The sequence below is a fragment of the Chiloscyllium plagiosum genome, unplaced genomic scaffold (genome assembly GCF_037043375.1).
Source record: "Chiloscyllium plagiosum isolate Xiang-an unplaced genomic scaffold, Cpla_swu_hap1 HiC_scaffold_38, whole genome shotgun sequence".
Taxonomy (NCBI): Eukaryota; Metazoa; Chordata; class Chondrichthyes; order Orectolobiformes; family Hemiscylliidae; genus Chiloscyllium; species Chiloscyllium plagiosum.
The window spans coordinates 32,388,150-32,411,367 of record NW_028270176.1 but is presented as its reverse complement, the minus strand read 5'-3'; the positions used below and the strand labels follow the sequence as shown (position 1 = coordinate 32,411,367).

Genomic DNA, 23,218 nt, shown 5'->3' with positions numbered 1-23,218 from the left:
TGACCGGGTGTAGGACCATGACCGGGTGTAGGACCATGACCGGGTGTAGGACCATGACCCGGTGTAGGACCATGACCGGGGGTGGGACCATGACCGGGTGTAGGACCATGACCGGGTGTAGGACCATGACCGGGTGTAGGACAATGGCCGGGTGTGGGACCATGGCCGGGTATGGGACCATGGCCGGGTGTAGGACCATGACCGGGTGTAGGACAATGGCCAGGTGTAGGACCATGGCTGGGTGTGGGACCATGGCCGGGTGTGGGACCATAGCCGGGTGTAGGACCATGGCCGGGTGTAGGACCATGGCCGGGTGTTGGGCCATGGCCGGGTGTAGGACCATGGCCGGGTGTAGGACCATGGCCGGGTGTAGGACCATGGCCGGGTGTTGGGCCATGGCCGGGTGTAGGACCATGGCCGGGTGTAGGACCATGACCGGGTGTGGGACCATGGCCGGGTGTAGGTCCATGGCCGGGTGTAGGACCATGACTGGGTGTGGGACCATGGCCGGGTGTAGGACCATCGCCAGGTGTATGACCATGACCGGGTGTAGGACCATGGCCGGGTGTAGGACCATGACCGGGTGTAGACCATGACCGGGTGTGGGACCATGGCCGGGTGTGGGACCATGACCGGGTGTGGGACCATGACCGGGTGTGGGACCATGACCAGGTGTGGGACCATGGCCGGGTGTGGGGCCATGGCCGGGTGTGGGACCCTGACCGGGTGTAGGACCATGGCCGGATGTGGGGCCATGGCCGGGTGTGGGACCCTGACCGGGTGTAGGACCATGACCGGGTGTAGGACCATGGCCGGGTGTGGGACCCTGACCGGGTGTGGGACCATGGCTGGGTGTGGGACCATGACCAGCTGTGGGACCATGGCCGGGTGTGGGGCCATGGCCGGGTGTTGGACCATGGCCGGGTGTAGGACCATGGCCGGGTGTGGGACCATGGCCGGGTGTTGGACCATGGCCGGGTGTAGGACCATGGCCAGGTGTAGGACCATGGCCGGTTGTGGGACCATGGCCGGGTGTAGGACCATGGCCGGTTGTGGGACCATGGCCGGGTGTGGGACCATGGCCGGGTGTAGGACCATGGCCGGTTGTGGGACCATGGCCGGGTGTAGGACCATGGCCGGTTGTGGGACCATGGCCGGGTGTAGGACCATGGCCGGGTGTAGGACCATGGCCGGTTGTGGGACCATGGCCGGGTGTTGGACCATGGCCGGGTGTTGGACCATGACCGGGTGTAGGACCATGGCCGGTTGTGGGACCATGGCCGGGTGTAGGACCATGGCCGGGTGTAGGACCATGGCCGGTTGTGGGACCATGGCCGGGTGTAGGACCATGGCCGGGTGTAGGACCATGGCCGTGTGTAGGACCATGGCCGGGTGTGGGACCATGACCGGGTGTGGGACCATGACCGGGTGTAGGACCATGGCCGGGTGTAGGACCATGGCCGGGTGTAGGACCATGACCGGGTGTAGGACCACGGCCGGGTGTGGGACCATGACCGGGTGTAGGACCATGGCCGGGTGTGGGACCATGACCAGGTGTAGGACCATGGCCGGTTGTGGGACCATGGCCGGGTGTAGGACCATGGCCGGTTGTGGGACCATGGCTGGGTGTGGGACCATGGCCGGGTGTGGGACCATGGCCGGGTGTAGGACCATGGCCGGTTGTGGGACCATGGCCGGGTGTAGGACCATGGCCGGGTGTAGGACCATGGCCGGTTGTGGGACCATGGCCGGGTGTTGGACCATGGCCGGGTGTTGGACCATGACCGGGTGTAGGACCATGGCTGGGTGTAGGACCATGGCCGGTTGTGGGACCATGACCGGGTGTAGGACCATGGCCGGGTGTGGGACCATGGCCGGGTGTGGGACCATGGCCGGGTGTGGGACCATGGCCGGGTGGGGCCATTCGGAACAGCCAATTTGGCGCAGCCCGGTTTGGCGCAGACTGAACTCTGATAGATAGATAGATAGAGGCGGAACTGTCTCGTCGCAGCTCATATTCGTTTTCAGGCTAAGCTACAAGCATTAATGAAAGCAATAAAAAGAAAAATAATGTTTATCCTCTTCAGTAAAAATGTTAAAAAGAAAATAAAAATGAAAGAAATAAGGTAAATACACAAAAATCTGAAATATGACATTTATTCACATGGGTAATCCCTCGTAAATACTCAATGTCATTTCGCTCACTAAATCTTCTTACAACTGTCTGTATTCCAGCGTCTGCTTCCCTGGATTTCAACGGAATATCATTTCAATGGGTTATATTTTATTTTAATAATAGCTACAAACAACAAAGCAGTTCTGTGCCTAAATGGGTCTGCACCAAGCCGGCCGCGCTGAATGGTCCCACCCTGACCATGGCGTTATGTAGGGTACGTACCTAGAATCGTTAAATGGGCTGCTATTTTCTGTTTTCCATGAGGGTATGTTGTGAGGTCACATGTATAATTCCCCTCATCCTGCATTTCCAACGCTTTTATTCGGATTGATCCATCCAGGAGAGATTGGTTTCTCAACTCTATCCGTCCGGAATAGTTTTCATTTAGGACATTAAACTTAAACTTCGGGTTATACACAGCGATGGGCTTCTCCTGATGGTCTTTTATCCAGGAAAGCTGTGTTAACTTCCCGCTGCCTGTTGTTAGCTGGCACGGGATTAGTACCTCGGTCCCTACAAGAGCCGTAAGGAAGACCTTCTCTCCAATGACACCAGTTGGAGCTAGGAAAGGCAACAGGAAATGTCACATTTGGGAAAGACATTGGAGGAGGACATATACTCAAAGTGAATCAGAGATACAGAGTCCGAACAAAACATAATTGCAATGTTTAAAAGGTATTTGGATAAGGACATGAACAGGAAAGGTTTGGAGGGAGATGGGGGGCTAGGTTAGTTTGGGGTGGACTGGAGGGAGCAAAGGGACTGTTTCCTATGCAGTGTAACTCTATGAGTCTGTGATACATAAGATCATAAGAAATGGGAACAGGAGTAGACCATTCTACCCCTGAGGCTGTTCCCCCATTCAATAAGATCATGGCTCATCTGACACACTCCTCATGGCCACTTTCCTGCCCCTTCTCTTGATTCCCCGACTGAGCAAGAATCGATCGATCTCAGCCTCAAATATCCACAAGGACTCTACACCCCCCCCCACAGCGCTTTGGGCCAAGGGGTTGCAAAGACTCACAACTCTCTGAGAGAAGAAATTCCTCTTCATCTCCCCTCGATTCTGAGCTGATCCTACGTATATTGTGCCAGAATTAAAGATTTCAGTCGGAAGGTGAGGCAAAATTGCAAAGAGAGCTTCTCTCTCATTAGAGAGAGAGAGAGAGGGGGGAAGATGACTGGTGGTGGCGATCTAACCTTACCAGGCATCAGATCAAGGAGGGACATTCAGAGGTCGGACCTTCTTGAGAATCTCAGCCGCTGTAGGAATCAAACCCATGCTGTTGATATTAGTTCATTCACCAGGTGTCTGGCAGGCTGAGCTAACCAGGTAGTGCGTTCCCAGGCCTGACACTAATGGAAAACATTTTCCTTATCCTTGTTTCATTTGCGCATCACTTGAATTTCATGTACTTCTTGTCCCTGTAATGAGTGGGAACAGCTTCTCCCTATCTACTCTGTCCCATTGTTTCAAAAAACCTCTATCCAATCTTCCTCAGCAATGAGAAAGTATGGCAGTGTTAGACTAATGGACACTATTGAATGGTGTAGCATACTTGATTGACCTCCTCCTGTCTTTATGTTCTCCTTTTCCATGTTTCTTCCTGTTATTATTCCAGTTCTGATCAAGATGATAGATTTTCCTAACTTAGGAGTTTTTCTCAATTTGTATAAATGTCTTTGAGTGTAGGAGTTGGGAATGTCATGTTGGGGTTGTACAGGACATTGGTGAGGCCCCTTCTGGAATACTGTGTCCAGTTCCGGTCACCCTGTTATAGGAAGGATATTATTAAACTGGAGAGGGTTCCGGAGAGATTTCCCAGGATGTGGCCGGGAATGGGAGGGTTGGAGTTATAAAGAAAGGCTGAATAGGCTGGGGCTGTTTTCACTGGAGCATAGGAGATTGAGAGCCGACCCCATAGAAGTTTATAAAATCATGACAGGCATAGATAGAGTTGATGGCAGTTGTCTTTTCCCTAGGGTAGTGGAGTTAAAGACTACAGGGACACATTTTTAAGGTGAGAGGAGAGAGATTTGAAAATGGTAAGAGGCAAACATTTTACAGCGAGGGTGGTCCTTGTGTGGAATGGCCTTCCTGAGGAAGTGGGGGTAGTGGGGACAGTTCCAACGTTTAAAAGACATTTGGATAAGGACATGAACAGGAAAGGGAGATGGGCCAGCAGCAGGCAGGTGGGACTAGTTTAGTTTGGGGTTAGGGTCGGCACAGATTGCTTGGATTCTGTGCTGTAGGACTCGATGACTCTACGACGTCTTTGGGTGTAGATTTGATAAATGTACCGTTTTAGTTATTTGATTTAGATTCCTTGGTGCGAACCTAAAATAAACTTCAGTTTTGCTTCCTCTTTCCAAATAAAGCATGTTCTTTTTCTGGAATAAATGATCAAATCCTCAGGTGCTAGAAGTGTAAATTCAAAAGTGTTTAGCTCGGTGCAATTCAATGACAATCAAAGTGTATGGGAAGGGTCACTGGACAAAGGGATCTCAAAGTGACCAGTCCATGTAAAAGATAGGAGGGGTATGAGAATAGAGATGAATATGACAATTTTCAGAGTACAGGAAGAGGGTTTCTGAAGAGGAAGTGAGCATGATGACCATAGCAAACAGAATATGCAGTGAAAAGTGACTGTGCAACTGATGAGCAAGGGCACCTCGTTCTATTCTAATGCACATTTCATCCGCACAAATTGGCTGCAACAAATTGTGGAAGTTGTTTGGATAATGCAAGCTTTCTCCGGAAAGGGTGTAGTGATTTTCTATTGGTGATCCTATCCAGCGTGATTTTCTGTAGTGCCAGGTGACAGAGAAACGTAGCCATCATGTTGTACCAGAATGACCTGGAACTGAGTCAATAATGAGGCTGTGAAAGCGGGATGGGATATGGGAGCTGTGATTCACCACAATCATACAAACCGCCACAGACCTGAGAGCTCGATACAAAAATACACGTATATAGAAAGATAGGTAGATAGATAGATAGACAGGTAGACAGGTAGATAGATAGATAGATAGATAGATAGATAGATAGATAGATAGATAGATAGATAGATAGATAGATAGACAGATAGACAGATAGACAGGTAGATAGATAGATAGATAGATAGATAGATAGATAGATAGATAGATAGATAGATAGATAGATAGATAGATAGATAGACAGACAGACAGACAGACAGACAGACAGACAGATAGATAGACAAACAGACAGATAGATAGATAGACAGACAGACAGGTAGATAGACAGACAGATAGATAGATAGATAGACAGATAGATAGACAGACAGATAGACAGACAGATAGACAGACAGATAGATAGATAGATAGATAGATAGATAGATAGATAGATAGATAGATAGATAGATAGATAGACAGACAGATAGATAGATAGATAGATAGATAGATAGATAGATAGATAGATAGATAGATAGATAGATAGATAGACAGACAGACAGGTAGATAGACCGATAGACATATAGATAGACAGACAGATAGATAGGTAGACAGACAGATAGATAGATAGATAGATAGACAGATAGATAGACAGATAGATAGATAGATAGATAGATAGATAGATAGATAGATAGATAGATAGATAGATAGATAGATAGATAGATAGATAAATAGACAGACAGACAGACAGATAGATAGATAGATAGATAGATAGATAGATAGATAGATAGATAGATAGATAGATAGATAGATAGATAGATAGATAGACAAACAGACAGATAGATAGATAGATAGACAGACAGACAGGTAGATAGACCGATAGACAGATAGATAGACAGACAGATAGATAGGTAGACAGATAGATAGATAGATAGACAGATAGATAGACAGACAGATAGATAGATAGATAGACAGATAGATAGACAGACAGATAGACAGACAGATAGACAGACAGATAGATAGATAGATAGATAGATAGATAGATAGATAGATAGATAGATAGATAGATAGATAGACAGATAGACAGATAGATAGATAGATAGATAGATAGATAGATAGATAGATAGATAGATAGATAGATAGATAGATAGATAGATAGATAGATAGATAGATAGATAGATAGATAGATAGATAGATAGATAGATAGATAGATCGAAAAAAAGACAACAAAATTAGCTCAAAATCTCCGTGGTTCAGGCAGTGTCCGTGGAGTGAGAGCAAGCTAATGTTTTGAGTCTGGATGACTCTTCATCACAGCACTATCAGAAAGGAATGTTTTGTTTTCAATACAGACCCCTACATCTGCAATAATTTGAAAAGAAAGGTAAAGGGGGGATAGTGGTAGATAGATAGATACACACAACGATACATATGCCTACATACACACAAAGATACATATGCCTTCATACACACAAAGATACATATGCCCACTTACAAGGGAGATATGTAAGGGGAGAGAGTGATGAATAGATAAAGCGACAGATACTTAGATTGACAGATAGACCCACAGATAGGTGGATACATAGACAGACCGACAGACACACACAGACACATGGACAGCAGGATACATGGATTGATAGATAGATAGGCAGACAAACAGACAAAGAAGCAACCAGACAAAAAGTGACATTAATTGGCCTGAAACGATTTGGCTATTTTGGCTTATAAACCTTCCCGATTACAAATAAGTGAATGACAGTCATCTGCAATTTCCTCTCAGGTTATCAGATGTAAACAGTCAGTCATTATTCCTGACTGCTTCACGGTCACATTAATCAGCTCCAGTGGACAGGACAGGACAGGACGATGTGGGGAACGGTGTTTCTTCAGAGTGTCCTGTGCAGGGCGTGGACTGCTAAATTTCTGACAAGTCCCTTTAGCTTCTGTGAAGAGAGAGGAAGGATGCAGAAAAGGGTGGTTTTTTTTAAATACAATGTGGTTCCTGAATTAACTGATCAAAGAGAAAGCAGGAGCAGAATGGGGGGAAGGAGACTGTGGCAATTGTTAAACGACAGCAGTTCGTTTTGATTTGTACCAATAAGAATCCAGAGAAACCCTACGGTGTGGAAACAGGCCCTTCGGCCCAACACATACACACCGACCCTGCGAAGAGTAACCCACTCAGACCCATTCCCCTACCTTTTACTCTACATTTACCCCTGACCAATTCACCCTGACGTGCACATCTTAGGACACTATGGGACAATTTCCCATGGCCAATCCACCCTAACCTGCACATCCCTGGACACTATGGGACAATTTCCCATGGCCAATCCACCCTAACCTGCACATCCCTGGGCACTATGGGACAATTTCCCATGGCCAATCCACCCTAACCTGCACATCCCTGGGCACTATGGGACAATTTCCCATGGCCAATCCACCCTAACCTGCACATCCCTGGGCACTATGGGACAATTTCCCATGGCCAATCCACCCTAACCTGCACATCCCTGGGCACTATGGGACAATTTCCCATGGCCAATCCACCCTAACCTGCACATCCCTGGGCACTATGGGACAATTTCCCATGGCCAATCCACCCTAACCTGCACATCCCTGGGCACTATGGGACAATTTCCCATGGCCAATCCACCCTAACCTGCACATCCCTGGGCACTATGGGGCAATTTCCCATGGCCAATTCACCCTAACCTGCACATTCACTACACACTTGGGACAATTTCCCATGGCCAATCCACCCTAACCTGCACATCCCTGGGCACTATGGGACAATTTCCCATGGCCAATCCACCCTAACCTGCACATCCCTGGGCACTATGGGACAATTTCCCATGGCTAATCCACCCTAACCTGCACATCCCTGGGCACTATGGGACAATGTAGCATGGCCAATCCACCCTAACGTGCACACCTTTGGACTGTGGGAGGAAACCGGAGCACCCGGTGGAAACCCACGCAGACACGGGGAGAATGTGCAAACTCCACACAGACAGTCGCCTGAGGGTGGAATCGAACCTGGGTCCCTGTCGCTGGGAGGCAGCAGTGCTAACCAATGAGCCACCGTGTCGCCCCAGGCTTCCATGGGTAGGCAAGCTATTAAAGTTTGTACATGAACCAAACTCCACATGACAGGGTAAACCAATGTGATGGGACTGATATACGGATTGATTTTAATGCAGCGAAGTGGGAGATGGTGAATTTTGGAAAAGGGGGAAGTAATATTAAGTCAAATAGAGCTCCAGTAGCCTCAACCATTGCTGCTGTACTGTACGGTTGCATGAAAGTACCCCGAGGGTACGGGGGCGGTGCGAGCATAAGGACTGGTCACTCAAGGGACTCAAATTTGAGCAGATCAGGAAAAGCTGCAGGGGGTTGGGGCAAGAGAAGAGGAGGAGACATAACGAGCTGTTGTGTTCTGAAAGAATACCCTTCAGAAAAGAGTTGAAGTGTTTTGCAGAAGGACTTTGGCGGGGTAGTGTTACGATAAGGGAACAGTGGGCAGTGGGAAGAATCAGAAAATTCTTCCAGGGACTGGCACAGACCTGATGGATTGAGTGGCCTCCGTTTTGCGCTGAATCACCCACTGAGTTGACCATTCCCTCACTGGAACTTTATTGCTGGAACAGCACAGCAGGTCAGGAATGAGCAGAGAGTGTTCAGCAGGAGAAGATAAAAGGTACCTTTTATCTTCTCCTGCTGAACACTCTCTGCTCATTCCTGAGGAAGGGCCTGTGCCCGAAACGTCGAATCTCCTGTTCCCTGGATGCTGCCTGACCTGCTGTGCTGTTCCAGCAATAAAGTTTCAACTTTGATCTCCAGCATCTGCAGACCTCACTTTCTCCTCCATTCCCTCACTGGATGGAGTCAGATAAACCGCTTGGTGAACACATCTGGTTCAGAAAAGAATTACAAGGATGTTGTACAAGGGTGGGAGGGTTTGAACTGGAGGGAGAGGCTGAACAGGCTGGGGCTGTTTTCCCTGGAACGTCGGAGGCAGAGGGGTGACCTTATAGAGGTTTATAAAATCATGAGGGGCATCGATAGGGTAAATAGGCAAAGTCTTTTCTCTAGGGTGGGGGAGTCCAGAACTAAAGGGACATAGGTTTAGGGTGAGCGGGGAAAGATATAAAAGAGACCTGAGGGGCAACGTTTTCACACAGAGGGTGGTGCGTGTATGGAATGAGCTACCAGAGGATGTGGTGAAGGCTGGTGCAACGACAATATTTAAAAGGCATCTGGATGGGTATATGAATAGGAAGGGTTTAGAGGGATATGGGTCAAGTGCTGACAAATGGGACTGATTAGGTTGGGATATTTGTTCAGTATGGATGAATTGAACTGAATGGTCTGTTTCTGTGCTGTACATCTCTATGATTCTATCTCTCTGTTTGATCTCTCATTGCCAGCCCACACCTAGCCATTGGATTGGAATTGTGCAATGTGGAACAATATTGGCCAACAACTGAATGCAAACGTATTGGTGCAATCCACCCATAGACATTGTATCAATCTGGGAGGAGGAAGGAAGCAAATTAATTCCTTTACCGAAAAACTTAGCAGCCAACATCTCCCGATGAACTTGTCCACTTACCAGAGAGGAGCAGAACACTTGGAAGAAGGGTATTCCACATCATGTAAGTCATTTTCCACTGAGCCATTTCCCAATTCAACATGCCTCCTCAATATCTACAAGCAACCAGTACCTCCAGAAGCTCACTACCACCTTCAGAAAAATGAAATTGATGTGTTTTGCAATTTTCAAAGAGGAAGGAACGAATTCAGAAAATATCAGGCAGATGTCATGCGCATGTGGTTTTTGCTCTCTCTCTCTCACACACACACACATATAGTCGCTCTATGAGTCTTGTAGTTAAGTTCCATGCAAGAGGGCAGTCTCTGAGAGAAACAGTCACTGCGTCTCTCCTAGCGAGGAATGTACATACCCTCTGGACCGCGGTACCATTGGACTAACTCCGATAATCAATGGTGGTGAGGGACGAGCGTTGAATAAAGGATGTCTAGGTGCAGCTGTTGGTTAAGGTCACTCTTGGAGTACCGTGTGAAGTTCTGGTCACCCTACTCTCGAAAGGATATTATTAAAACCAGAAAGAGTTCAGAAAAGATTTACTGGGATGCTCCCAAGACTGAGAGGTTTGAGTGAAAGGGAGAGGCTGGATAGGGCAGGGGATACGTATCCTGGAGCATAGGAGGCTGAGGGGTGACCTTGTAGAAGTTTATAAAATCATGAGGGACATGGATAATGTGACAGCTTTTCCCTGTGGTGATGGTGGGGGGGGGGGGGGGGGAGTTGGGGGGAATCTAAAACCAGATGGAAGAGGTTTAAGGTGAGAGGGAAGAGGGTCCAGAGGGAAAATGTTTTCAGACAGAGGGTGGTGAGTGTTTGGATTGGGTGTCCAGAGTTAGCAGAGGCGACTGGTATAATTTGAGAAACGTTTAGACAGGGACTTGGATGGGATGGGTATGGAGGGGTAAGGACCCAATGCAGGCAAATGGGATAAGACTGATTGTGAAAGATGGGTCGCACGGGCAGGTTGGGCCGAAGAACCTGTTTTCATGCACAGGCAGCTTGCCCCTTCAACAATCCCAGCCGACATCTTGACTTGCCTGAATCTGTCATTATCCAGATCTCTGACAACTCGGGAAGAATACCCGCAGGGCAATTCAGAGCAAGAACAGGGCATTTAACACCATCCTTCAACACCATTGTACCTTTAAGAGAGAAAAAGCTAGCAGTAACAGCACCACGTGTTCTCAATAAGACACAATGTCACGTGTGCACCAGCTACTTGGGTAGCTGGTTGTCAGGAAATGACAAAACAGATTCAGATTAGGCCAATCAGTTTAAATTATACCCCCCAAAAAATACCAAGTCAAGTACTGAGTATATTAACGATCTTAAAAGCCAATGACACAATCTGATGCCTTGAGGTATAAGACCAGAGAAAATTGAACAGTTGGGCGGAGAACTGCCACCAGACTAACAGCTGTAGACTGCTAGTCAGAACTCTTTGAGAGGTGCCTGTCTAGAGAAGGCGTTTGCACAGAGAAAAAACTTCAACACTGACCTGGCGAGCCAATCTACCAATGACGAAAAAGAGAAGTTTCAACCATTGGCTGGTTTTAAAATTTGAATTTCCTTGTAAATTTTAATTGGGAGTTTTATCGGACTAGTATTCTGGAAGGGTAGGTAAAGATAGGTTAGAGAAAGGAGGTGTAAATAGTTGTGAGTTAATTATTCTCTGTTAAACTTTAAGAAATAAAGTTGCTCATTTTTTCTTTTTGGCCTTTCGAATTTTCACAGATTACTGCGGAGGATAAATCCTTTCTGTGTTGCTGGTTTAAATTAAGCAGGAGGGTTTACCCCCCATGCTGGAACAACAGCTAACCTAATGGTGGACCTCTGCAGGACAATCCCATGTAGGCCCTGATGTTTAATGACTCCATAGGGAGTCAAAAATCGGCCTCCCTTTGAGGACTCTTGCAGGATGGTGTTTCTGAGGTGCACCTTTTTTTTGTTCCTCATCCACAGGATGCAAGCATTGCTGGTCAGCAATTGTCCATATTGCTGTGGGGGCCTGGAGTCACGTGCAGGCCCAGACCAGGTAAGGGTGGCAGTTTCCTTCCCTGAAGGATATTAGTGAGCCGAGGATGGGGTTTTCCAGAAATTGACAACATTTTGATACTCAGCCTTAGACACTTCCTTCCAGTTCCCCGTTTTAACACAAAATGGAGCTCACCTCCCCACGAGGAATTCAACCCCGCCTTCCCTAGGATGTCATGAATCCTGAAATGCTAACCCTGCTTTCTTCCCATGGATGATGTCAGACCTGTTGAGTTTCTCTCGGATTTTCTGGTTTTGCTCCCCAGAACATTACTTTGGGTTGTCACACTATCAATCCGGTGATAATACCACTGGACCACCACCTCCCTGTTTCAGGGACCTAACGTTGGGCCACAGACAGACTTTAACCTCACACCTTCAACGCATTATCTGCGTTGAGATGGCACCTAATGTTAAAGCTATCGTGAGAAGGTAACTTTAAAAATGCTCTGGGATTTACATAGGAAGGAACCGAAACTAACATGATCATTCGAAACGATGAAAAACTTAAGCTAAATGGGCAGCACGGTGGCACAGTGGTTAGCACTGCTGCCTCACAGCGCCAGAGACCCGGGTTCGATCCCACCCTCGGGCGACTGTCTGTGTGGAGGTTGCACATTCTCCCCGTGTCTGCGTGGGTTTCCTCCCACAATCCAAAGGCACGTAGGATAGGTGAATTGGCCGTGCTAAATTGCCCCATAGTGTTCAGGGATACATTGGTTAGGTGCATCAGTCAAGTAAATATAGGATAGTAGGGGAATGGGTCTGGGTAGGTTTCTCTTCGGAAGATCACTGTGGACTTGTTGTGCTCTGCTTTCCTCCCACAATTAAAAAAAAACGTGTAGGTTAGGTGAATTGGCCATGCTAAATTGCCCGTAGTGTTAGGTGAAGGGGCAAATGTAGGGGAGTGGGTATGGGTGGGTTGCTCTTTGGCGGGTCGGTGTGGAGTTGTTGGGCCGAAGGGCCTGTTTCCACACTGTAAATAATCTAATCTAAATTTGTTAAATATTACATTCCATGACACTGCCACCCTATTGCTATAAATTCTGTGTCTTATGATTCTGCTCCACAATCACCTGATGAAGGAGCAGTGCTCTGAAAGCTAATGCTTCCAAATAAACCTGTTGGACTATAGCCTAGTGTTGTGTGATTTTTTAATCTTTAATGAAGCCGCGGCTAGACTGGGTCTGTGGGAGGTGGGGAGGGGAACCAACAAGAGGGAGAAACATCCCTGACCCCATCCTTACCAATCTGCTGGCTGCAGACGTAATTGTCCATGACAGTATCGGTGAGAGGGACCCCACACAGTCCTTGTGGGGACAAAGCCCCACCTTCACATTGAGATTCCCCTCCATCGTGTTGTGTGGCACTATCACCGAGGTAAAGGGGACAGGCTTCAAACAGATCCAGCAACTCCAAACTGGGCATCCATGAGGTGCTGTGGGCCGCCAACAGCAGCAGGACTGTACTCCAGCACAGCCTGTAACCCCATGGCCCAGCATATCCCCCACTCAGCCGTTACCAACAAGCCAGGGGATTAACCCTGGTTCAAAGGAGAGTGCAGGAGGGCATGCCAGGAGCAGCACCAGGCAGACCTGAGGATGAGGTGTTTACATGCTGAACAGCGATCAATGAGATATCAAAAAGGTTTGAAGGCGTGGATATTGTATAGGCTATGGGTCCTGACATCATTCCGATAATAGTACTGAGGGTGTGTGCTCCAGAAGTGGCCACTCCCCTGGCCAAGCTCTTCCAGGACAGTTACAACTCTGGCATCCACTTGACAATGTGAGAGATTGCCCTCGTATGTCCTACACATAAAAAAAAGCAGGACAAATCCATCCCAGCCAATTACTGCCCCATCAGTCTACTCTCATCATCAGGACAGTGATGGAAAGGGGCTTCAACAGAGCCATCAAGCAGGCCCCGCACAGCAATAACCTGCTCAGTGAGGACAAGTTTGGGTCCCGCCAGGGTCACTCAGCTCCTGATCTCATTCCAGCCTTGGATACAAACATGGACGCCTCCCTCACCCACCGATGTTCAGCAACAGCAGTGTGTACCATCCCCTCCCTCCCTCTCCCACCGACAAACAGTAACAGCAGTGTGTACCATCCCCTCCCTCCCTCTCCCACCGACAATCAGTAACAGCAGTGTGTACCATCCCCTCCCTCCCTCTCCCACCGACACACAGTAACAGCAGTGTGTACCACCCCTCCCTCCCCCCCACCGACACACAGTAACAGCAGTGTGTACCATCCCCTCCCTCCCCCCACCACCGACGCTCAGTAACAGCAGTGTGTACCATCCCCTCCCTCCCCCCACCGACACACAGTAACAGCAGTGTGTACCATCCCCTCCCTCCCCCCACCGACGCTCAGTAACAGCAGTGTGTACCATTCCCTCCCTCCCCCCACCGACACACAGTAACAGCAGTGTGTACCATCCCCTCCCTCCCCCCCACCGACACACAGTAACAGCAGTGTGTACCATCCCCTCCCTCCCCCCACCGACCCTCAGTAACAGCAGTGTGTACCATCCCCTCCCTCCCCCACCGACACTCAGTAACAGCAGTGTGTACCATCCCCTCCCTCTCCCCACCGACGCTCAGTAACAGCAGTGTGTACCATCCCCTCCCTCCCCCACCGACGCTCAGTAACAGCAGTGTGTACCATCCCCTCCCTCCCCCACCGACGCTCAGTAACAGCAGTGTGTACCATCCCCTCCCTCCCCCCACCGACGCTCAGTAACAGCAGTGTGTACCATCCCTCCCTCCCCCCACCGACCCTCAGTAACAGCAGTGTGTACCATCCCCTCCCTCCCCCACCGACGCTCAGTAACAGCAGTGTGTACCATCCCCTCCCTCCCCCACCGACACTCAGTAACAGCAGTGTGTACCAGCCCCTCCCTCCCCCCACCGACGCTCAGTAACAGCAGTGTGTACCATCCCCTCCCTCCCCCCACCGACGCTCAGTAACAGCAGTGTGTACCATCCCCTCCCTCCAGCCACCGACGCTCAGTAACAGCAGTGTGTACCATCCCCTCCCTCCCCCCACCGATGCTCAGTAACAGCAGTGTGTACCTTCCCCTCCCTCCCCCCACCGACGCTCAGTAACAGCAGTGTGTACCATCCCTTCCCGCCCCCAACCGACAATCACTAACAGCAGTTTGTGGGTGGCACGGTGGCACAGTGGTTAGCACTGCTGCCTCACAGCGCCAGAGACCCGCCTCAGGCGACTGACTGTGTGGAGTTTGCACGTTCTCCCCGTGCCTGCGTGGGTTTCCTCCGGGTGCTCCGGTTTCCTCCCACAGTCCAAAGATGTGCAGGTCAGGTGAATTGGCCATGCTAAATTGCCTGTAGAGTTAGGTAAGGGGTAAATGTAGGGGTATGGGTGGGTTGCGCTTCGGCGGGTCGGTGTGGACTTGTTGGGCCGAAGGGCCTGTTTCCACACTGTATGTAATCTAATCTAATCTAAAGCAGTGTGTACCAACCCCTCCCTCCCACCACCGACGCTCAGTAACATCAGTTTGTACCATCCCCTCCCTCCCCCACCAACACTCAGTAACAGCAGTGTGTACCATCCCTTCCCTGCCCCCACCGACGCTCAGTAACAGCAGTATGTATCATCCCCTCCCTCCCCCCCACCGATGCTCAGCAACAGCAGTGTGTACCATCCCCTCCCTCCCCCCACCGACCCTCAGTAACAGCAGTGTGTACCATCCCCTCCCACCCCCACCGACGCTCTGTAACAGCAGTGTGTACCAACCCCTCCCTCCCCCCACCGACCCTCAGTAACAGCAGTGTGTACCATCCCCTCCCTCCCCCCACCGACACTCAGTAACAGCAGTGTGTACCATCCCCTTCCTCCCCCCACCGACGCTCAGTAACAGCAGTGTGTACCATCCCCTCCCTCCCCCCACCGACGCTCAGTAACAGCAGTGTGTACCATCCCCCCCCCCCACCGACGCTCAGTAACAGCAGTGTGTACCATCCCCTCCCTCCCCCACCGACGCTCAGTAACAGCAGTGTGTACCATCCCCTCCCTTCCCCACCGACGCTCAGTAACAGCAGTGTGTACCATCCCCTCCCTCCCCCACCGACGCTCAGTAACAGCAGTGTGTACCATCCCCTCCCTTCTCCCACCGACGCTCAGTAACAGCAGTGTGTACCATCCCCTCCCTTCCCCCACCGACGCTCAGTAACAGCAGTGTGTACCATCCCCTCCCTTCCCCACCGACGCTCAGTAACAGCAGTGTGTACCATCCCCTCCCTCCCCCACCGATGCTCAGTAACAGCAGTGTGTACCATCCCCTCCCTTCCCCCACCGACGCTCAGTAACAGCAGTGTGTACCATCTCCTCCCTTCCCCCACTGACGCTCAGTAACAGCATTGTGTACCATCCCCTCCCCCCCGTGGGATATAAATGAATTTATGTTATTTCTGCAAGTATAAATTCTGATACAGAACAGGAATGAGAAAATACATATTCAGCAAAAAGAAAGGATATGTTAGCATGAGACGTGAATACAGAACAATGGTGGATATATGGGCAAACAGGAAAGCATCTGTTTCCCCCTACTCGGAGACACAGGAACAAACCCTAATCAAAGAGGTCAAAGTGGCCTCTGGATGGAAATAGATGCTGATAGAAGAAAAGATATGCCTAATCAATAATCTATAATAGACTGACGTCAAACACCCTTATGGGAGTCAGAGATAAGAGTTTGTCACGGACAAGACAGGATAAACAGAAGTTGTGGGATCAGTCTTAAGGAAATGAGTGACGTAAGCGAAGCAGGGAACAAACAATGGAATAAGGAAAACATATGGGAAAAGAAACTGTATAAATTGCAAGGGTTTTTTGGGATATAGTGTGCATTTTGTCATTACCTTACCTGGCAATTAGACAAAGCACCCACCTGCAGGTGTACAAATAAACGGCTGATTCAGAAATTTGGTCTCGGACTGAAATTATTGATGTGAGTGGGCTTTTGTTTCTCACAATTGGGGGCTCGTCCGGGATTTTCTTCCATCACGGGGGGAGTGGCTGGCCTTGGACACTGGGACGACGCGTCCCGTTCCCCATTGAGGAGCGGTCTCGTGTCCCGGTTTGGTCTGCTCCCTTGGGTGACTGATGTGAATCCTATAAGAGAGACATCTGAATCAGACAGTGATAGGAGCTCGATAGAAGATACAGTGACATAAGGAGCCAGGTAACTCTGTGCACAGACCAAGGTAAGAAAATTGACTTTTAAGTATTGCCTTGGTGGCCGGGATTGAGTTTTAGTAGTTAATAAGGGACTAACGAAGGAACTCAATATGGATTGCGCTGTGGGTAAGGAAAAAGCCTCCGGGGAAACAAAGTAAGGAAACGGCAATGAAAATGGAGGCAGGGTCCCTTACAACATTCCTCCGGAAAGTCCTTTGGGCAGGATGTTGTGGAAATTGGCAAAATAATACTTGTACAAGGGAGAAAGATGATTAAATATTGTTGCTTTGTATGGATTAAGGACTCCATTCTTCGTCCCGCTGTCTTCTGGCCAAAGTACAGATCGGACGAAGACTGGGTTTGTGAATATCTGAGTTTATATGTCAATGTGCGAGAGAGAGAGAGACAGAGAGAGAGAGAGAGAGAGAATGTAAAGAGCTGTACAGCTGGTAGGAAGTTTAACCCTTTGTGATTTGGTTTGAGTGAACATTTGTTTGTTGGTGATTGAATGCTTGTGTTTTATTCCCTGGAGCTTGAGTTCCAGGACTGTTTTGAATCTGATTTTTGTTATGGAAACTTAACATGATTTCTTTTAAGGTTAAGGATTCTATTGAGATTATGAAGAAAAAAAAAGGAATGATAACTCCTGTTCTTTTTACAGATCATGACTGCCTTACTATCAGTTTCTAACTAATCTCTTTTATCTTTACATAACAGCGATTTATGGAGGACAGTTGAAGTTTCAGTTCAACATTAGATTGTAGTAAAAGCAAAATTCTATGGTTAATATCTGTGACCTTGGATTCAGCCATTGTTCATGCATTAGAAGTTTTTTTTTAAAAAACTTGAGTAGACAAGTGATTTTAAGGCAAGCTCTGATTATTTTACGACCTATAGTATTGTAATTGAGCAATGATTGGTCAGGACTATTTAAGAAAACTAATTTTGGATCTAAATTAAAGGACTAAAACTGGGTAATTACAGTGAATTGCAAAATTGGGAACTGTATGCATTTTGCATTTGAACTATTAAATACTGAAGAAATGAACGTAAATATATATAAATATATTTATAAGTTAGGAACAGGCTTTAAAGGTTAGTCAAGCATGAATTGATGAATTGGTGTTTGAAGTTATGGGGAGCTAGAAATATTGCAATATTTCTTTAAAAAAAAGAAAAAGGGGAAAAACGTAACGACTTATCCCCTTCGGGAGGTACCCATAGGGGACAAAGAGATTGGGTTTGTAAGTGCCCCCCTCACCAGTGGGGAAGTCATAACATTTAAAAGGGAAATGAAGGTCCTGGTTGAGGATCCGGTGGGGTTGTCTGAACAAATTGATCAATTTTTGGGCCCCAGTCTGTATACCTGGGCTGAATTAATGTCTATTTTGAAAATACTATTTACTGGGGAGGAGAGGGGACTTATACGAGGAACTGCCATTAAAATATGGGACAGGGAACACCCGATTGGAGATGGGGATGCTGGACAGGGAGAGGTGAAGTTTCCCCTCAGAGACCCCCAGTGGGAAAACCAAAACCCGGAGCATAGAGAAGAAATGAGGGAATTGAAAGACCTGATTCTAAAAGGAATAAGAGAGGCAGTTCCAAAGTCACAGAATTTGATTAAAACCTTTGAAATTAGACAGGAGAAAGATGAGACTCCCTCAGCTTTCTTGCAAAGATTAAGGGACTCAATGCGGAAATACTCTGGAATGAACCCTGAGGACCCAGTGGCACAGGGTCTTTTGAAAGTACATTTTGTGACAAAAGCATGGCCAGACATACAGAGAAAGATACAGAAGATAGAAGGGTGGAGCGAAAAACCATTAGATGAATTGTTGAGAGAGGCACAGAAAGTGTTTGTAAAGAGGGAGGATGAGAGACAAAAACAGAAGGTGAAAATGATGGTAGCTACGGTTGATGAGGTAATTAAGGGGAGAATGGAACCAATAGTGAGCAACCGGAGCGGCAGGAGGCAGCATGTCGGACAGAGAAGAAGAGGGAGAGGGAGAGGACAAGGGGGAACATTTGATAGAGTGTTCGAGCGACAGGGGCAGAGATGGAAGTCTCCACAGGCAGGATGCTATTATTGTGGAAAGATAGGGCATTTTAAGCGGGAGTGTCCTGATCTACAAAGGGAAGAAAGGGCAATTCCGCTTATGAATTTTGATGAAGAATAGGGGTGTCAGGGGTTCCTGCCCTCGGGGGCCCACCAGGAACTCTTGATAAACTTGAAGGTGGGACCCTGTAGGGAAGAGGCAGTCTTCCTAGTAGATACGGGGGCAGCACGGTCATCGCTGAATTTTAAACCAAAGAAAGTAGAAATGTCGACATGGTCAATTACTGTTTCTTTGTTTCAGGGGTGAAAGGGGAAGGATTTACTGTTCCAGTATTTGAACCTATGATGATAGAAGGTCCTAAAGGTAGGGTTACAGGGGAACTGCTGTATATCCCTGATATAGGAAGTAACTTACTGGGGAGAGACCTAATTATCCTTTTAGGACTGGAGATTGGAGTTCAGGAAAAAGAATTAGTTGTACAACTGGCGATGTTGACGGAGGATGCAGAGAGAAAGATAGACCCTATTGTATGGGCTAGAGAAGGGAATCGTGGAAAACTACAGATCCCTCCCCTTACAATAAATTTAAAACGAAAAGGAGACGTTGTCTGTGAACGACAATATCCTATTTCCATAGAAGGTAAACGAGGACTGCAGCCAGTAATTGAGGGACTGATTAGAGATAGTTTGTTGGAGCCATGTATGTCTCCTTATAATACCCCAATTCTACCAGTGCGGAAATCCGATGGAACTTATCGATTGGTGCAGGATTTGAGAACATTAAATCGGATAGTACAGGTCAGGCACCCAGTGGTACCAAACCCCTATACGTTATTAAGTACGATCCCTCATGATTACAGATGGTTTAGTGTGATAGATTTAAAGGATGCCTTTTGGGCTTGTCCCTTGGCGGAGGAAAGATTTGGGACTATCCCCCTATGAAATCTTATTTGGATTACCTTATCTGGGAACGCAGGGAGAATTGCCAATTCCCGAAACTAAAGATTTGTTTTTAAAGAAGTATATACTGGGCTTGTCCTCCTCTTTATCTTTCCTCAGAAAACAGGGTCTATTGGCACAGACTCCGCCCCTTGAATTCACCGTTCATCCCATCCAGCCGGGAGATTGGGTCTTAGTAAAATCATGGAGAGAGACTAAATTACAGCCGAACTGGGAAGGGCCGTATCAGGCTCTTTTGACCGAAACAGCAATAAGGACGGCGGAAAAAGGCTGGACTCATTACACTCGGATCAAAGGGCCAGTTGAGGAAGAAGTCTGGACAACCGAATCAACGCAAGACCCGCTGAAACTCAGACTAAAGAGACTTTGAGTAACTGACTATACAGTGGCGACGCGAGCGCAGGATTATTTCTGTAAGATTGTATATTAAGCCTTTTTGTGTTTTAGCATAATGATTACAATACTGGGAATGCTTAGAGTTATGATGCGAGCCCTCTTGGTATTAGGATTTTGTCACATATCATTTTCATATGTATTATTAACGGTTCCTGAGTCTGATAATCCACAAGTAATAGACACTGATGTATGTAGCTTAGTAAATTGTGGGAATGTAGCTAATCAGAGACAATACCGCAACTCAGAGATACATCTTAAGTCCTATGGGGATGGCCTCGGGGATGGTACCTGGTATAATGGTCTTGTCACAATACACCGGGCCCCCTTCCGACCAGCACACGATTGTCCCGATAAAAAGTGTAACCCCATATATTTAACGATAAGGAAAACCACATGGCACGGAGCAGTTTTGGGAGGTGGCACTTATGAGGTACAATTAAATGAAACATTTGGGATTGAAATGAAGGCAAATGGGAAGGAGTTTGTGGGCTGTTGTTTTCGAATTAGCGTAGGACAGGGAAAACGGGTAGAATTACTGGGTAATGAGATACAACCTTTCACCCCTCCCGATGATCCTAAAGTAGTAACAATTATAGAGGTAAAGGACTTGAAACAGACCATCGAAATAGAAACTGGGTACGGGGATGCAAATGCCTGGGTTGAATGGATAAAGTATACTGTAAAAAGTCTGAACAAGAGCAATTGCTATGCATGTGCCTCCGGTAGGCCAGGGGCCCAGGTGGTTCCCTTTCCGCTCGGGTGGAAGCGAGACAGGAAGGGCATGAAATGTATGATAGCCCTGTATCAGGATGAGACTGCATGGAATGATAGGAATTGTATCTCCCTATCTCTGATGTTCCCTCCCTTGGAGGAGAAAGATGCAAAAGTTCCCCCCACATTTTCCGCCGCAGTTGGAAATCACACATCATGTGTGCGCAGGCGAGGTACAAGTCGGTCGAGACATTTGGGGGAGCTGAAATTATGTACAGAGATTAAGAATGTTACCGAAACGGAGAAGGGAGGGAACTACTCAGCACTAAAGGTTCCCCGAGCGGATCTGTGGTGGTAGTGTGGAGGAAAAATATTGAGACCCACCCTACCTCCGGATTGGAGAGGGATATGTGCAATTGTACAACTGGCAATTCCATTTACCCTGGCATTTGAGAAGGAAAAGATCGTAGGGAAAACGGGAAGGGCTAAGAGATTACTGTTAGATACTTCTTTTGATGACAGGATTTATCTCGACTCGGTAGGAGTCCCTGGGGGGGGGGGGGAGGGGGGGTACCTGATGAATTCAAGGCTCGTAACCAGATTGCCGCAGGCTTTGAGTCAGCTCTCTTTTGGTGGGCAACAATTAATAAAAATGTAGATTGGATAAATTACATTTTCTATAATCAACAGCGATTTATAAATTATACAAGAGAGGCGGTTAAAGGAATATCAGAACAGCTTGATGTGACGAGTAGGATGGCATGGGAAAACAGAATAGCCCTTGATATGATTTTAGCAGAGAAAGGGGGTGGTGGTTTCGATCCTTACTTCCCTGATAGTAGTAGTCGGGCTATTGGTGGCCATTGGCTGTTGTATCATACCCTGTATACGAGAGCTCACCCAGAGGCTGATTGAAACAGCCTTGGTGAAACGAATGCCCCTGAGGGGCCATTTGACAGAGGAACTTTATCAACTAAATAATAAGGAGATGAGTGAGACTAAGATGGATGAAATCTCTGAAATGATGCTTGCGAATTTTGGGAACAATGTTTAAAAAAAAAGAGACAAAAATGCAGAAGATAACAGATAGTAATGAAAAGAGAAAGGGGAAATTGTGGGATATAAATGAATTTATGTTATTTCTGCAAGTATAAATTCTGATACAGAACAGGAATGAGAAAATACATATTCAGCAAAAAGAAAGGATATGTTAGCATGAGACGTGAATACAGAACAACGGTGGATATATGGGCAAACAGGAAAGCATCTGTTTCCCCCTATTCGGAGACACAGGAACAAACCCTAATCAAAGAGGTCAAAGTGGCCTCTGGATGGAAATAGATGCTGATAGAAGAAAAGATATGCCTAATCAATAATCTATAATAGACTGACGTCAAATACCCTTATGGGAGTCAGAGATAAGAGTTTGTCACGGACAAGACAGGATAAACAGAAGTTGTGGGATCAGTCTTAAGGAAATGAGTGACGTAAGCGAAGCAGGGAACAGACAATGGAATAAGGAAAACATATGGGAAAAGAAACTGTATAAATTGCAAGGGTTTTTTGGGATATAGTGTGCATTTTGTCATTGCCTTACCTGGCAATTAGACAAAGGACCCACCTGCAGGTGTACAAATAAACGGCTGATTCAGAAATTTGGTCTCGGACTGAAATTATTGATGTGAGTGGGCTTTTGTTTCTCACACCCCCCCACCGACGCTCAGTAACAGCAGTGTGTACCATCCCCTCCCTCCCCCACCGACGCTCAGTAACAGAAGTGTGTACCATCCCCTCCCTCCCTCCCCCCACCGACCCTCAGTAACAGCAGTGTGTACCATCCCCTCCCTCCTCCCACCGACGCTCAGTAACTGCAGTGTGTACCATCCCCTCCCTCCCCCCACCGACCCTCAGTAACAGCAGTGTGTACCATCCCCTCCCTCCCCCCACCGACGCTCAGTAACAGCAGTGTGTACCATCCCCTCCCTCCCCCCACCGACGCTCAGTAACAGCAGTGTGTACCATCCCCTCCCTCCCCCCACTGACGCACAGTAACAGCAGTGTGTACCATCCCCTCCCTCCCCCACCGACGCTCAGTAACAGCAGTGTGTACCATCCCCTCCCTCCCCCACACCGACGCACAGTAACAG

The 23,218-nt window shown here is 47.8% G+C and overlaps 2 protein-coding genes across 3 annotated transcripts in view; one reads left to right on the top strand and one right to left on the bottom strand.

Moving 5' to 3' along the window:
- LOC122546462 (nectin-1-like) overlaps nt 1-9,841 on the bottom strand; it is a 148,413-nt gene extending 138,572 nt beyond the window's left edge. Inside the window, exons 1-2 of one of the 2 annotated variants that reach the window (XM_087980902.1) lie at nt 9,705-9,841; nt 2,399-2,737 (exon numbers count right to left, since the gene is read on the bottom strand). In XM_087980902.1, the coding sequence (XP_087837028.1) occupies nt 2,399-2,737; nt 9,705-9,786 (421 nt within the window). In that variant the 5' untranslated portion in view covers nt 9,787-9,841. The remainder of the gene's footprint in view (nt 1-2,398; nt 2,738-9,704) is intronic. The other variant, XM_087980903.1, reaches the window with a different exon arrangement.
- A 6,971-nt stretch (nt 9,842-16,812) lies between these two features.
- Nucleotides 16,813-21,616, top strand: LOC148139417 (uncharacterized). Its single transcript, XM_087980747.1, has 2 exons — nt 16,813-16,971; nt 20,064-21,616. Exon 2 carries the CDS (start codon nt 20,416-20,418, stop codon nt 21,427-21,429), a length of 1,014 nt encoding a protein of 337 aa, XP_087836873.1. The 5' UTR covers nt 16,813-16,971; nt 20,064-20,415; the 3' UTR covers nt 21,430-21,616.
- The last annotated feature ends 1,602 nt before the right edge of the window (nt 21,617-23,218 follow it).